The sequence below is a fragment of the Pteropus medius genome, unplaced genomic scaffold, assembly GCF_902729225.1.
Source record: "Pteropus medius unplaced genomic scaffold, Ma_sr-lr_union100, whole genome shotgun sequence".
In the NCBI taxonomy this organism is placed as follows: Eukaryota; Metazoa; Chordata; class Mammalia; order Chiroptera; family Pteropodidae; genus Pteropus; species Pteropus medius.
This window is the reverse complement of record NW_024349224.1, coordinates 8,725,063-8,740,326: the sequence shown is the minus strand read 5'-3', so window position 1 is coordinate 8,740,326 and position 15,264 is coordinate 8,725,063. Positions and strand designations below refer to the sequence as shown.

At 55.3% G+C, this 15,264-nt stretch overlaps 1 protein-coding gene across 1 annotated transcript in view; it reads left to right on the top strand.

Moving 5' to 3' along the window:
* The first annotated feature begins 46 nt into the window (after positions 1-46).
* Positions 47-15,264, top strand: part of CNGB1 (cyclic nucleotide gated channel subunit beta 1) — a 54,345-nt gene continuing 39,127 nt past the window's right edge. Inside the window, exons 1-12 of the mRNA XM_039881091.1 lie at positions 47-223; positions 886-943; positions 1,242-1,314; positions 1,963-2,312; positions 2,499-2,535; positions 3,786-3,861; positions 4,124-4,166; positions 4,591-4,750; positions 5,554-5,629; positions 6,834-6,870; positions 12,463-12,625; positions 13,408-13,480. Coding sequence (XP_039737025.1) covers positions 47-223; positions 886-943; positions 1,242-1,314; positions 1,963-2,312; positions 2,499-2,535; positions 3,786-3,861; positions 4,124-4,166; positions 4,591-4,750; positions 5,554-5,629; positions 6,834-6,870; positions 12,463-12,625; positions 13,408-13,480 — 1,323 coding nt within the window. The remainder of the gene's footprint in view (positions 224-885; positions 944-1,241; positions 1,315-1,962; positions 2,313-2,498; positions 2,536-3,785; positions 3,862-4,123; positions 4,167-4,590; positions 4,751-5,553; positions 5,630-6,833; positions 6,871-12,462; positions 12,626-13,407; positions 13,481-15,264) is intronic.

Genomic DNA, 15,264 nt, shown 5'->3' with positions numbered 1-15,264 from the left:
GAGCACTCTGAGAGGCCTAAGGACTCTGTCCCCTGCAGGTGTCAGGATGTTGGGCTGGGTCCAGAGGGTGCTGCCTCAGCCCCCAGGGACTCCTCAGAAGACCAAGATGGAGGAGGAGGAGAGGACAGAACCAGAGCCAGAGCCTGCACTGGTGATGCAGCTGGAACCAGAGCCAGAGCCTGAAATAGCCCCGCAGGAGGCTGAGCTAGAGGATGAGTCCCCGGTAAGAAGTGGAGGGTGAGGAAGGGCAGGCTGGCTTTGCTGTCAGGGAATTCCCAGCGGAGGGAAGCTGCCCCCATGGACCATCCACAGCAGAGAAAGTTGGAACCAGAAGGGAACATGGAGGTCACCTGGCTCTGTAACAGACGGGAGAGTAAATATTTTAGGCTTTGTGGGTCATGCCATCTCTGCTAATTACTCAACTCCGCCATTGTCATGTGAAAACAGCCATAGACGATATGTCAATGAATGAGCATGGCTGTGTCCCAATAAAGCTTTATTTATAAAAATGAGCAGCAGGCTGGATTTGGCCTACGGGCCATTGTTTGCCAACCTCTAGAGTTTAGAACAGAGCTACTCGAAGAAGTAACGAGTCCATGAACTAACTGTTTATTAGTCCACGATGAGATTAGGAGCTCGCTAGAATGTAAAGATACTATATAACTAAACACACTGCTTAGTTCAGTTGGTATTTGTTTTGCAGTCAGACTTTTAGTGTGTTGATAGACATTCTGGTGTAAACTGCTTATTCCCTGTGGACCAGTAAGTTTGAAGACGGACACTGGTCCACCCACCAGCCTTTGAGCAGCACTGCTCTAGAATTTTCCTTTGAGCACATCGGCTGGTCTCTCTGAGGGCTTATGTGGTCCTGTTTGAACCCACCAGCCACCCGAGGAGCCATTCGAAGGGGAGGAAGTAGCTGAGACTGCTCAAAGCCCTCAGGGTGAGTGCGGGAAACCCAGGCTGGCAGGCCGGGCGGTGGGAGCGGCCATGTCCTCCCCCTCAGAGCCTTGCAGAGGAACGAGGAGGCTGGCATGCCCCTTTTACAGATGGAGAAACGGAGGCTCAGAAAAGCTAAAGGGGAGCTCCTGGGGACTTTTTAGCTGAGCTGAGTTGGAACCCCAGCCTTCTTACCCCCTCAGGGTTCTCCCCTCTCCCCTGCCTCTGACTTGACCTCCTCACAGGGTAGAAATGGGCCTCTGAGAGGCTCCAGATCTAAAGTGTGAGAGACTCTTTTCCAGACACCCAGAAGGCTACCCCTACTTCGCCCACATCCGTCCAGTCCCAGGTTGCTGTGGTTCCCGAAGCGAACAGGTACCATGCTACCCACCCTTCTCCTTAGGGCCAGCCCCTCCCCCAAGCTAGGGAGCCACTGGGGGATGGGGTCTGGCACTGCTCCCAGGTCCACAGTCATTCCTAGGCAAAGGCTAGAACCTTTTTAGGAGCTGGCTGGAAGGGGCCTCAGGCAGTGAGTGGGAGCCTCCTGGCCAAATGGGCAATGAGACCCAGAGAAACAGAGGTAGGGCCAGAGGTTTCCCAGTGCGTGGGGGAAATGCAGCTCCACTGGTTTTCCCATGAAGCCAGAAATCCAGACTTTTACACAAAATCTCCCAGTTGGCTCAAATATTTTGAGACCATTGGTGCTGTGTGTGCTGGGCTGGCCTCAGGCAGTGAGCCTGTGACCCTCATATTTAAGTGGACCAGCTTCAGCCACAAGGAGTGCCCCACGGGAAACCCTTAGCCCTGCTGGGGCATAGGCTGTGTGCCAAAGGCAGGACGGGGACCCCTGGAGCCAGGATGATGAAGAGAACTGACTGCTCCCACTGAGCATCTGATAGGGTGGGCTCGGGATGGCACTGGGCATGCCTGACTCACCAAGGGTTGGTGTCCCCCACTTTCCAGAGAGGGACGCTAGGTTGTGGGGGCAGGTGGGGGGAGGAGACGTGTCTGAGAGTCTCACAGTGGGGGAGATAGAGGTTTGAAGATAGGGTTCTGTGGCTGTGGGCTGCTATCCCGAGCCGAGTTGAGGCTGGGGAGGCTGAGGGTGGGCTGGCACCTCTGTCCCCTCTGCAGCCCCAGTGGCTGGGTGCTGACTTGGCTCAAGAAGGGTATGGAGAAGGTCGTCCCACAGCCTGTTCTTAGTGGCCTGGAGGGCCCTGCTCAGGTACTGCAGGGGCTGGGAGCTGAGGGTCGGTGGGGAAGGGGTGGTGGGAGGTCAGCACCTGGGCTTTCTGCCCATGTCTGTCCGTCTGTCTGTCTCTCTCAGCAGGCAGGGGCAGAGATTCTTGGGCACTGCAGCCCTGGGGACTCAGGTACGTCCAGGAGGCAGGACGCATTTACAGGGCTAGGGCCGAGGGGGGGTGGGGTTGGGCCGTACCCTGTCCCTGGGGAGACTTCCCATCTGACTGGCCCCAGGGTTCAAACGTGATTTTGAGTTGGGGTGACTGGGAGGCTCTGGGCGGGCCTCTCGCTGCTCACCACCTTTCTTTCTTCGGCAGATGGACCCAATGAGGCCCTAAGGGCGCAGGACACTGGGTGAGTCCCCGTCCCCGAGCGCTGGTTTGGGAGGCCCTGAGCCTCATCTTCAGTGTGTGGGGTGGGGGGCAGTGTTCAGAGTCCAAGCCTCGTGTTTGAGAGCAGGATCCACTACCACCTCAGTGTGTGACCTTGAACATGCCTTTCGTCTCTCTGTACCTCACTTTTCCCATATACACAATGGAGATGATGGGCCTCGTGTTACCCATGGTTTGTTGTGTTGATTACTGGGGGATCCCCAGGTAGGGGCCACCTCCTGAGGACGGGAGGAGGCATGGATGGGCTCCTCACAGATGGGTGGGTGCCATGTGGAGCCCAGAGGCAGGGCCTAGGCCACCATGGGGGACATTGGGATGTCCCAGTTAGCCTCACAGTTGGTAAGAGCGTCAAACTGCTCAGAGCTGACTAAAGCGGGTGGCAGCTATGTGAGCACTATGGCAAATGGGAGAGCCTGTGTTCTTCTCCGGGGAGGGGCCCTGCTCAGCTCCAGTTTTCTCTGCCCTGCAGGAGTGTGGGTTCTAGATCCTCCAGTTTTTAAAGAGATACTAGACATTTAGGTTTTTATGTCAAATCCTTAGTTTTAAATGATGCCAAGCAATTGAAAGTTTTCAGAACACTGTGGGCTTCCCAAATAAGCCTGAAGCCTCCAGTTTGCAATCTCTCCTAGAAATCCAGAGTCGTGCATTCATCTCCATTCATCCCACTCATTCATTCCTTCCCTTATTCATTCTTCAGACAGTAGGGTGCTCAAGCTCAGGGGCTTTTGTCAGTAACTCCTAAACCCTGTGCCCAGCACAACACAGAACCTAATGTTGGCCCCAGCACAGTGACATAATTTGTGGGGCCCAGTGCAGAGTTTAAGACTGTAACAACAGAGCATTAAAAAATGGGCCCTTCTAACAGTGGGGCCCTATCTGACTGCACTGCTCACGTCCCCATGAAACTAGACCTGTCGGTCCCAGTCCCAGGGAGCCCCGTTGCTACATTCAGGTCCCTAAGCAGTGCCCGCCCCTCACCCGCTGTCCAGGAGGCCCACACTGGGCCTGTTGTTCCCGAGCCTGGTCTGAGGTTGGTGGGAGTTCCTTCATCACCTAAGACCCCCCGAAGACTATCCAGCACAAGAACCCCATTGTGCCGAGGGAGAGAGTGTGAGAAAGGGCCGGTCAAGGCCTGGGACCCCAGCAGGCAGTCAGAACAGTGTGGCTGGCCACTCCTTCGGGCCACTCTACTGACCACCAGCCCCTCTGCAGGCCTGGGCCCAGGCTGCTCCGGTGGTTTGAGCAGAATCTGGAGAAAGTGCTGCCTCAGCCTCCAAAAACCTCCCAGGTAAGTGGAGGAAAAGGGAGAGCCAGAAACGGACCCTTTCTGGGGTCCCAGGAAGGGCCTGTCTACTCTAATGGTCTATCCTCACCCCATTCCTGGAACCCACAGAGGGGGTGCTCCCTTCCCTGGAAGGTCCCTGATGGGAAGAGTGACTGCAAGAGAGACAGGGGGTTCGGAGGATGGACGAGACAGGGCACAGCTGGCCAGGGGAGACATATACAGGGCTTGCTTTGCTCCATGCCCTCACTCCTTGTTTACGATCCAGGGCTCCAGAGATGAACCTGCTGCAGATGATGCCTTGGGCCCAGGTATAGAGAGGGGACCCGGGAAGGGGCTGTCTGCGATGGTCACAGGCTGGGCTGGGGGTACACCTGGAACCTGGGGGATCCCAGGGAAGGACCTTAGCACTCGCTCGGGCTATGGAGGGGTTCAAGGCTTGCTAGGAGCCAGCTATTGGGTGGGGTGTGTGTGTGTGTGTGTGTGGGGATTTAGAACTCCCTCCCAGTCCAAGCCGCGAGGCCAATGACCTGGGATAGCCTTATGAGGCCTTAGACAGTCCCTTCCCCACCCTGGGCCTCAGTTCTGTGTCTGTCTGGTGATAGGAGTAGTTGGGTGGTCCCAAGGGGCTCCCTACTCAGTCATAGTGGCCCCTTAATTCTGGCCCCCTGTGTCCTTGACGGGTCACATGGAGCCCTGCCATGTCATCTAGTCTCCCGCTCCCTTGCCACTTAGAGCCCCCAGCACCCTGCTTGGAAACGGAGCCTGTGCTACAGGCCCTGGAGAGCCCCACCCTGCCCACTCCCGGGCCCCCAGAGCCTGAGGAAGAGCTGACCCCAGAGCACCAGCCTGGCACCCCGGATTCCCCCTTGCCACCTCCCGGAGACCCTGCCAGGTGAGCCCCCCTAAATGCCACACCTCCCACGGGAAGCAAGATCAGTGCCTCACCCCAGCCGAACGCCCAACATTCACCAAACTGGTTTTTTAAAGTATAAAAGTAACACATGCCCCTGGGAGAAAATTCAAAGGGGTTTCCAAGGCCCCTTCCCAGGGCAATCGCATCAGCAGCTTCTCTTCCTTTCCCGTATTTTCTAGGCACAAACAAACTTGCGAGTACATGTCACACCCATCTGACAGTAGCAAATCATATATTCTCTTCTGCATCTTGCTTTTTTTCTCCTAAAAATGTATCTTCAAGGTGGTTTTATACATTCAGGTCTGCAGCTGGGTGGTACTCCGTTATATGGACATACCAGCTTTTACGTAACCACGCAGTAGACATTTAGGTTTGTTTCACTCTTTGCTGCAAGCGATGGCCTTGTACAGGCATCATTTCACTCTCATGCAAGTAAATCTATAGGATAAATCAGAGGCAATGGAGTTGCTGGGCTAAAGGACGCATGCATTTAAAATCGGTATAGGGACTGCCACATGGTCCTACCTGGCCGTGTGTGAGGGGCCTGAATGCACCTCTGGGGGTGGGGTGGAGGTTGGCCTGAGCTGCCTGCTGGGGTCTGAGCAGTAGACGGACACCTGCCTGGGAGGGACAGGGAGGGGAACGATGGTCTTTGTCTGGGTTCTCATCTGCCTCTGGCAGGCTCGATGTCTGTTTTGTAGGGGGTGGTGGGGGGCATGGAGAGGGGATCTGCCGCTGGTCTCACTTTCCCACGTGACATGATCACTCTCTCCCACCCACAGGTTGATGGCATGGCTCCTGCACAGGCTGGAGCGGGCCCTGCCACAGCCGGTGCTCCGTGGGAAGGCTGGGGAGCAGGTGGGTGCTGAGCTGGGAGAGCGGGGACCCTGGGTGGTGGCAGGAGGGGTCTTGGGAACTCAGGCAAGGGTAAGATGGTTGCCCTGTGTCCCTGGGGTGGCAGTCGTACAGAAGGAAGAGGGAGCCTGCAGCGGGAACCCAGCCCACCCAGCCTGCCTGTTTGCACAGCTCACACACTCTCTGAGGCACTGTGGCCACAGGACTGAAAAGGGTTGGCCCGGCCCTGCCTGTCAGGAGGTCACGGTTGGTCGGGGAAGTGCTTCCATGGTGGGGAGTGGAGAGGATGTGGGGTGCAGAGGAGGAGCCTTCCAGGAGCATCAGGGAAGGCTTCCCAGTGGAGGTGGCCTGCAGGCTGAGACTTAAAGGAGGAACAGGAAATGGGTGGGTGAAAGTGAAGGCAGGTGGTTTGGAAAGGGCCCTTCAGGCAGAGGATCGGCATGTATAAAGGCCCAGAGACAAGAGAGGACTGGAATGTTCTGGGAAGAAGTGGGGCTCCAAGAAAGCCAGTGGCTCTGTGTGCATTCCTGACAGCCTAGGGCTCCCACATACCCGTGTCACCTCTTCCTCTCCCTCTCCAAGAACCTGGCCTTTGGCCCTTCTCTCTTGGGGACGATTAGACATCTTCATAGGAGCACCTCATGGGAGGCGGGAGGCCCGGATCCTAGTCCTGCTGCAGTAGGAGGTGGACAGGGAGCCTCAGGGCCCCCTCCCCTGCAGGCCGAGCCCTCGGGCCCTGTGTTCATGTAGCCTCTGTGGGTGGCGGCGAAAGCTCAGCTTTGGAGTTTTCCAAGAGGAGGAAATGGGGGCCTGGTGGCAGCAACGGTTAGTCAGTGGAGGTGCCCTCACAGGGAGGAGGGGCCCCGAGGATGGAGTTGGGGCAGAGATGGTGTGGTGCTGGCAAAGAAGAGACCTCCGTGCACATGGAACTTTGCAACAGCCTTGTGGGGGAGGGCGGGAGGGGGTTTTTCATGCACAGAGAACTGAAGAGAGGACATTCCAGATGGGGGGCCCAGCCTGGGCAGGGAGCCGAGGTGGGACCAAGTGTGATCCTGGTAGGGAGAGACTGGAGCCCGACGCCAGGGGACCTCCTGTGGGTGTCCCCGCAGGGGAGGAGGAAAACCTTCCTGCTCCTGATGTGCTGGGAGGGGTAGTAGAGAGAGCAGTGAGGAGCCCACAGCAGTTTTTCCCCTTCCTCCCCATGCAGGAGCCTGATTCCCCTGTGACATGTGACGTGCAGACCAGTAAGTGACATGTCAGTGGGTCCTCGTGTCTGTCTCTGGGAGGGGTGCTCGGTGTGAGCGTGCGTGGGTGGTGCCTGGCCAGGCCCGGATGTGCTCAGGAGGCACAGTCAGGGTCTCCTGTGCTCTGTAGGCACCACCTCAGGTCAGCCTGGCCAGGTAGCCAGAGCGTGGCCCAGAGCCAGGTGGTGGCCGGAGGCCCCGTTAGGGGCTGGGGAGATGGAGGAAGGACCTGGCCTGCCTTCCCGCTTCCATTGAGAGAAGCCATTTTTGGGGCCAAGTCAGTGGGCCCCCTTTCCTACTGGGAACACCCAGAGAGAGCTCCCCACTGCTCCCTGGCAGCTGAGCCAGTGAGTTTGGTTAAGCAGAGTCCCCAGTTGGGGGGTGAGGAGAGGGAGACGGGGTCTTCCTGGGAGAACTGGACCCCATAGACTCCAGCTCCCTTCAGTTGAGAAGGCATCTCCTTACTGTAGCTGGGTTGGGGAGGTGCATGTTGCCTTTCATCCAACTGCACAGGGACTGGGGGGCAGACTGAGGCCAGGAGGGGTGGGCTAGGGCTCAAAATCTGCTCTTCGGTCATTTCATGGCCTCTGGAAAGGCATGCAGTAGACAGGGCATCCAACCATCCATCCGTCCATCCACCCATCCACCCTCCGACCCACCCATTCATCCATCCATCATCCATCCATCCATCTGTCCATCCATCCATCTGTCCACCCACAAATGATCATGGAGGGCCTGCTATGTGCCAGGCCTGTGATGAGTGCTAGAGGTGAGCAAAACAGAGTTCAGGGGCTGTAGGTGGTGGCCTTATTTCACCATGGACAGGCCCCAGGACCATGGTCCTTGCCATGTCTGCAAGGCTGCATCCAACCCCAGCCCCAATCGGCCAATGGTGATTGTTATGAGCACTTTGAGACTGGGGCCCAGACAGGTCAGCTGACCGGAGCTCCGGTCTGACGGGTGATGGCGTTTGTATAATTGTAATGACATTGTGAAGGGACAGCCTCAGAGCAGGGCTTGCTCAGTCTCCTGGAGCTCACAGCCACCTTGGAGGGTACATAATAGGGATCCCCCCATAGCTGTTGGGGCAGGCAGAGGGGCAGAGACATGCCCAAGGTCATAAAGCAAGTTCTCATAGAGTAGAGACTAGAGTCCGCCTGGCCTGGTAGCAGTTGCTCAGTCGGGCTGTGTTAACTGAATGAAAAAAAGTTCCCTGGAACAGAGAGCCCCCAGGAGCCACTGAGAGCTCCGAGGACACAGCCCCGGGCCCCTCTTGTCCTCCTCTCCTCACCTCTGGAAGGAGGTGGGATTCAGCCAGCTGTAGACGGAACCTCCCTGTGTGCAGGAGCGTGGGAGCCGGGGGTGGATGCTGGGGCAGCCATGGGGTGACCCGATGCCAGGGCCGGAGACCGGCATTAGTTTCCTGAGCCTGCTGTAACAAGAGACCACAGAGTGGGTGCCTTCAGACGGCAGAAACGTTTTCTCTCACAGTTCAGGAGGCCAGAAGTCCCAGATCCAAGTGCTGGCAGGGTTGGTTCCTCCTGGGGCTCTGAGGAATCAACTGTCCCTGCCTCTCTCCTGGCTGTGCGGTTCCTTGGTGTCCCTGGGCTTCTAGCTGTGCCCCGGTCTCCACCTTCCCCTCTGTGTCTGTCACATACTCCTCCCCTTTCATCCTGAGACCCTTAACTAATGATGTCTGCAAAGACCCTCCTTCCAAACAAGGTCACATTCATAGGTAACAGGGGTTAGGACTTGGATTATGTTTTGCGGGGGCACTATTCAACCCATGACACAGGGTGACCCCGAGAGGCTGGAGGATGAGTGCCCCCTCTTTCTCCCTGCTCCTTCCCCCAGCCTCCCCATCCTTCACTCACTCAGGCACTCGCTCATTCGCTCCCTCCGCCTGTCCACCAGCCACACACCCTCTGTCTTCTCCTCTGTTTCAGGGCCGGCAGCAGCTGGAGGCCTCTGAAACAAGGGAGAAGGGAGCCTGGGAGAGCACAGATGGACAGACGGACGGATAGATGGAAGGAGAGAAGGGTGTCCTGAAGAGAAGACCTGTTGGGGGAAAGGGGTGGCCATCTACTCCCCACCCTCCTTGGACAGTGACGCCTGCCCTTCCCCATGCTCCCAGGCAGGGTGCGGTGGAATCAGTCACCTCCGCCAGTCTCAGAGCTGCCGCTCAGGGACCCAGGCCAACCCCTTTCCGCCAGAGCAAGAGGAAGGTCGGCCAAGGGCAGCCTGTGGCGTTTAGGCTAGTTAGCGGGAGGACTTCCCACCGGAAGCCTGGGAAAGCCCGTGAAGGATAGTCTTGGAGAGGACACCTGTGCTGTCCTCAGCCTGGAGCCTGCCACACAGTTGGTGGCTCCATGGGACACAGTTTTTCCCAGAAGAGGTTCTTCTTAGGCTTGGCCACATTCCCCACTCCAATGGTTGGTTGGTGGGCCATCAGTCGATGGCAACAGACACTTTCATTGATATTAAAAAAGCATAAATGAGCACATTGAAGCTGTGATTGCATCTTATTGCTTCAGATAAGGCTAAAATGAATACTTAGGTCTGACAAGTGGGTGGATTGAAAGTGGCCTGTGGTATGGAGGTGGCAGGGAGGAAGCCCTGAGCCAGTGGCCCTGGGTCCCAACTAGCCCACAGATGTCTGTGTTTGGGGCAGGGAGTGATTTAAAAAATTAGAATTAGTTGCCAACATTTAAAAATCAGGTGGCTTTACATAAGAGTCTGGCTTCTCTCAAAAACTGGGAAGATCCAGCTGTACTGGCCCCACACTATACTTGTGAGGACAGTCTGAACAGCAGCTGCCGCCCTCCCTTCCACCCATATACTCCAACCATCTCCCTGGCAGAGTAGGTCTTTGGGAGTAAAGGAGCAAATGCCTGGAGATAGGAGAGGGAGAATGGCGGGCATTTCAGATCATCTTAAGTTCTTGATGCAGAAGGTAAAACTAGAAAAGTTAGGTATTGATTTTAAGGGGTAGGCTGTGGGCAATGGGGAGCCATGGAAGGTGGTTGAGCAGGGGAGTGACTGCGCAAAGATTACTCTGAGGCTGAGCAAGCATCGGAGGCAGAGAAAGCAATCAAAACAGGGTCCCTCAGTTTCAGGCCCCATCCGAAGTGTCTGGGACCTGGGCCTGCCAGGGAAGATGGAAGCCTGTGCCAGGGCTTGGGCTTTGCCAGCAGCCCGGGATCCGGTCAGGACCTTGGCCTAGAATCCATGACCCTGGCTTCCTGTTCTCTGGTCCTGGAAGCAGGAGCTTCTTCCCCAGATGGGGCTTAGGATCTTCACTGTCGGAGTCAAAGATCCGTTCAGTGGCCCTGAGGAACATTTTAGGCTGGCAGAGAGGATGTTGGCTAGGAGAAGGCAAGCCCACGAGGGAAACTGGAGACAAAGTTTATGTGTTAGAAGGAGCAGTTTGCATGTGAACTTGAGCCCTCACAGTGCTTCATTGGGCCGTCAGTGACCTGAGTACCTGGGGGCCCTGGAAAAGCCAGGGCGGCTGTGAATCAGATGCCCGTGGAGAGGGGCTCACTCGGGGATCTGCGCTGGGACCAGTGTGGCCGAGTGTCCCATGCCTGTCCTTCCTGGCTGGTACCTTGGGCATCATCCTTTTCTCAAAGCTGTAGACTCTTTGGCTGTAAAATGGGGACAGTTTAGGGTGTGCCTCAAAATGCCTATTAGGCCTGGCACAAAGCTGAAAGGAGAAAATGCTTGTCAAACGCTTACTTGCTAAATAGTACCGAAAAAGAAAAAGTTAATGAAAAGGAAAGTGAGAATGTGAGCAAGGGTGCATCAGCTCTTCAGGACGCCAAATGCTGGGGTCATCTAGTGCCCATTCTGGAGAGGCCGCTAGTGCCAGGGAGGCCCTCACGGGGCACGTTTATCACCTGGGATAGCACACCAGGGAAAGAGGCAGGAGTCAGGTGACCTGGCACGCCTCCGACATCCTGTGTGGCCTGCGACAAGTCACTCAGCCTCTCTGAGCCTGCTCTCTGGTCTATAAAATGGGGAAAGTACTATTCTTAACCTTTCATCGCCACGAACGCTAATGAGCTCACAGGCCAGGGGATGTTCTGTCCCCCAAATGTCCCCTGCTATATCAGGCAGAAACTTGGCACTCCAAGGTGTCTCTGGGTGGAGATGCCACATCATTGCTGGACGGCAACTCCAGGTGTCTCTGGGTGGAGATGCCACATCATTGCTGGACGGCAACACAGAATGACACATGTGACATATTCCATTACTGGATTCAGAGCCATACAGGACCTCCCTGGTCAAAGCCCAGGGCTGCCTGTAGGGCCAGAGGAGCCAGGACCGGCTGTGGGAAAGGTTACTTCAAGGTTTATGTGGCATGTTTCCCTGGAGGGCAGGCAGGTGCTCCTCTGGGAGGCAGGATAATATCTATACCTAGAAGCCAGGAGGCAGGAATGAGGGCTGAGGCGACACTTAGAAAGTATTCAGCCCTGTGCCTGGCACGTGGGAAGTGCTCATTAAAGGAAGGTGTTGACCTACGTCTCAGTTTGCTTCTTTGTAAAATAGGGAATAACACAGGGAAAAAAAAGAGGGAAAATAAAATGAGGATAACAATTATTCCCCCTTCAAAAGATCGATATGAAGCTAATTGAGTGAATTTACGTAAATCACTTAGCACAGGGCCTGGCACATAGTAAGAGCTCAATAAATGTAACTGCTGTTATTATTATTATTGTTCTATACCATGAACAATAACTTCCAAAGTCATGGGGTAAGACTTGAGGCCAATTTCCATTTAAAGTCGCTGTTAGCAATGCACGTTTGGCTTGAGGGCCACCAAGACCCCTGGAGCTTTTTAGAAACACCTGGTTGCAGACAATCTCCCTCTTTCTCTCTTTCTCCTGCCTGGGGGTGCGCTTGGATTCCTGAAACTCTCCTGCACCCACTTCTGCCAAGCTCACAGCCCCACAGTGTTTTCATTGCTGGGGAGCGGGGTACATGGAGAAATGTTGAAAATTGCAGACTCCTCTCTGAAGGTGGGACCACCTCCCCAAGAAAGTTGATCCCCTTAGAGGGTGGAGCCTCTGGGTCCAGGAGGCAGAGAAAGACTCCCACAAGCAGGTGTCGTGATTATGGGCATATAGTATGCTATCGCCAGGGGGCGGCATCTAGAGAGCAGGCAGTGGGTAAGCTCTCTCTGCATTCTTCGAGACATTCTAGCCGCCCTGCACCTGGACGTGGCAGGCGGACACTGAGCCTGGATCTTTTGGCATCACCTGCAATACTGTGGTTAGAAGCATTGTTTCTGCTTCTGCACAAACTCTGAGAAAGAGGCCCCAAGGAGAAACAGACCAATTGTAATGGAAGCTCTGTCTCAAGTGGATAAAGAGAGGGAAACTAAATGGAAAGAGACAGGGTGAATGACTTTGGACTTCAGCCTATCACTTTAGCGCTGATCTGGTTGCTAATGGTCCTGCTGAGATTGGTGTCATGTCCACTCCTTGGCTCGGAATTGGCGCACAGCCGGTGACGGCCAAGGCTCCCTATGTGGTCCCTGGGACTCAGAGCCCCAAGCCTGCTCTCCCCTCCACCCTGTGTCCCCTGCAGTCAGCATCCTTCCTGGAGGGCCAGAGGAGCCGGATCTCATCCTAGAGGAGATCGACTCTCACTGGGAGGAGGACGAGCAGCGGGACGGCAGCATCAGCCCTCGAGGCCCAGAGGTGGCTCCAGCTTATGAAGAGGAGAATGAGGCCGTGGTGGAGATGCCCAGGTGGGAGCCAGGGAAGGACTTGAACGAATGATTGGAAAGATAACAGGCACATAGTACAGCATCCCAAGGGCATAAAAGGGCAGAGAGTGTGAACCGAGCCTGCCTCCCTGCTCCCCTAGACCCCCATTCTTCTCTCCATGGGCACAGCAGCTGCCAGGATTTTCTGCGCCATTCCAGGGACCGTCTGAGCATAAACAAGCATGAAATCCCCTCTTTTTTTTTTTTGCACAAAAGATGGTGTATCACATGCACCTACCTATACCCACCTTGCTATATATTCATTCAGCAATATACTTTGAGGTTTTTCCACCTTCGGCACATCGAGATTGTCTGCACTGTATTTCATTGTATGGATGTGCGGAATTTATTCAACCTGTCCGCTATCGGTGGACATTTAGATCGATTCCAAAATTTTGTTATTATAAACAATTCTGCAACGAACACTCTTGTACGTGCATGTGAGTGCATCCACAGGAGGTCTCAGGCCCATGACCTACATTGCAAAGGTGGGGAAACTGAGGCTTAGAGAGGCTCAGGGACAGACCTCAGGTCACCACCAAGACGGTGGGGGCTGAGACAGGCCGCTCATTATGCTGTGAAGAGGCCTCTTTGCTGGCGAGAGCCCAGGGCTGCTCAGGTAGGAGTCCTCAGGCTGAGTCTTGGTCGAAGAGTTCGAGTTTGGTCTCAGGGGTCACAGGATGTCCTACTGGAAAGGGGGGCGGGAGGTGGACTCGGGGCACACCTGCAGGCGGGCTTACCTCTTGCTGCTGACCCCATCTCAGGGAGCTGCCCCGGATTCAAGAGGAAGAGGAAGAGCAGGAGGAAGAGGAAGAGCAGGAGGAAGAGGAAGAGCAGGAGGAAGAGGAAGAGCAGAGGGAGGAGCCTGAGTAAGGCGCTTGGGCCCCTGGCTAAGGGGTGGTCCAGGGAGGCGGGCTACGGGGACGGGTGCTTGGCTTCTGGGGTGGGAGTGCCTTCCGTTCTGTGCTGTGCACCGCTGGGCACTGGCCAGAGAGGCTGGGGGAAGCTAGGGGTCCCCTACTGTGCTCACAATGACCCAGGACTCATAGTGTCCCCTATCAACACCACCCCCGTGTACACAAACACTAGAATGCAACCTCCACGAGATGCAGATTTTTGTCTGTTGTGTTCACGGCCACATTCCCAGAGCCTAGTACAGTGCCTGGTGCAGTAGGCGCCAAATAAATGTTGGTCGAATGCATGGATGGATGAACCAACGGACACGTGCGGTGGGCTCCCCATTCACCCCTATGATTAAAGAAGCTGAGGCACACAGCTGTCTCCCTCCCTCACAGCTTGGATTCTGCTCCAGTGCCATTAATGGCAGATGCTCCACCCACATCTGTAAGATTTCAACATTAACACACACAGAAGAGTTCAGCTAAAATCAAGTCGAAAATAGAGATCGGAAACCACTAAAAGCTATAACTATCAAACCTGCTAAGAGACTAGATCTTAATTACTCCAACCACTAAAAAGAAATGAAAATTAGGTGACATGATAGAAGTGCTAATTATCGCCACAGTGGCAATCATATTATAATATATAAATATTATATGAACATCAACAAATCAACATGGTGTACACCTTACATTTACGCAGTTATATGTCAAATGGATTTCATCCTAAAAAAAGAAAGTGGTAAGAGGGAGATGATTTTCAGATTCGTGGGCTGGATGGAAAGATGGATGGAGAGGCGGAGAAGTGTGGAGGTGTCCAGGCAGTTGGACGCCTGAGTCTGGACTTAAGGGAGGGAGAGTTTAGCCTGGAGACATAATGTCAGGAGTCTGGTGGTGTAGACGAAACTGAAAGCCTGAAAGCCGGGGACTGGAGGAGATGCCCAGAGAGGGCCGTAGATGGAGGAGGGGCCCAGAGGCCAGGTTCGAGCCGGGGAGATGAGGGAGAACTTGAAAGGGCTGAGGAGGAGGTGATGGCAGAGGGAGAGAGAAGCAAGTCGGGCCTGGAGGCCAAGTTGAAAGTGTTTCAAGGCCGGAGTGATGTTTTGCCTCAGGGCAGCCTGTGTGTCCAGAGAGCAGTGACAATGCAGCTGTGGGAGCGGAGGAAGACCGACCTTCAGAGACAGTGAGGCCACGTTGTAAAGGCCTTGAACTTGACATAATGGGAGCGGTGGGGAGCCATTGAAGGTTTGTGAGCAGGGGAGTGACACGGTCTGGAGCTGCACTGTAGAGAGACCGAGGCAGGGAAAGCAGTGAGGAGGCTGTTATTGCCATCAGGCCAGACTGATTGAATCTGTCCCTTTACTCCACTGCCCTTGGTCACTCCGCCATCTGTGGAAACTCCTGGCTCACATCTTTCCTCCCTGATCTGTCCCTCTGGCCATAGCCTGGGGCAGGGCAGCACCGTGAGTGTCAGGAGCACAGGCTCTGCTCCTTGAGCGGAGGCACAAGGGTTACTGATGACGTGCGGCGCTGGTAACGGGCAGATGGTCGCCTAGCGACCTGGTCTCCGCCGGCAACAGCTCGGCTTTTCCTAGCAACCGCAGCCTTTTGGTCCCCACCTGGCCTCCCTGGGGCGTTTCTGCAGAGTTCCCTGCACATCCCCTCAATCTGATTAGAAGCAGGAAGGATTGGTGGCTCATCTGCCACCCGAGTCACACTGGC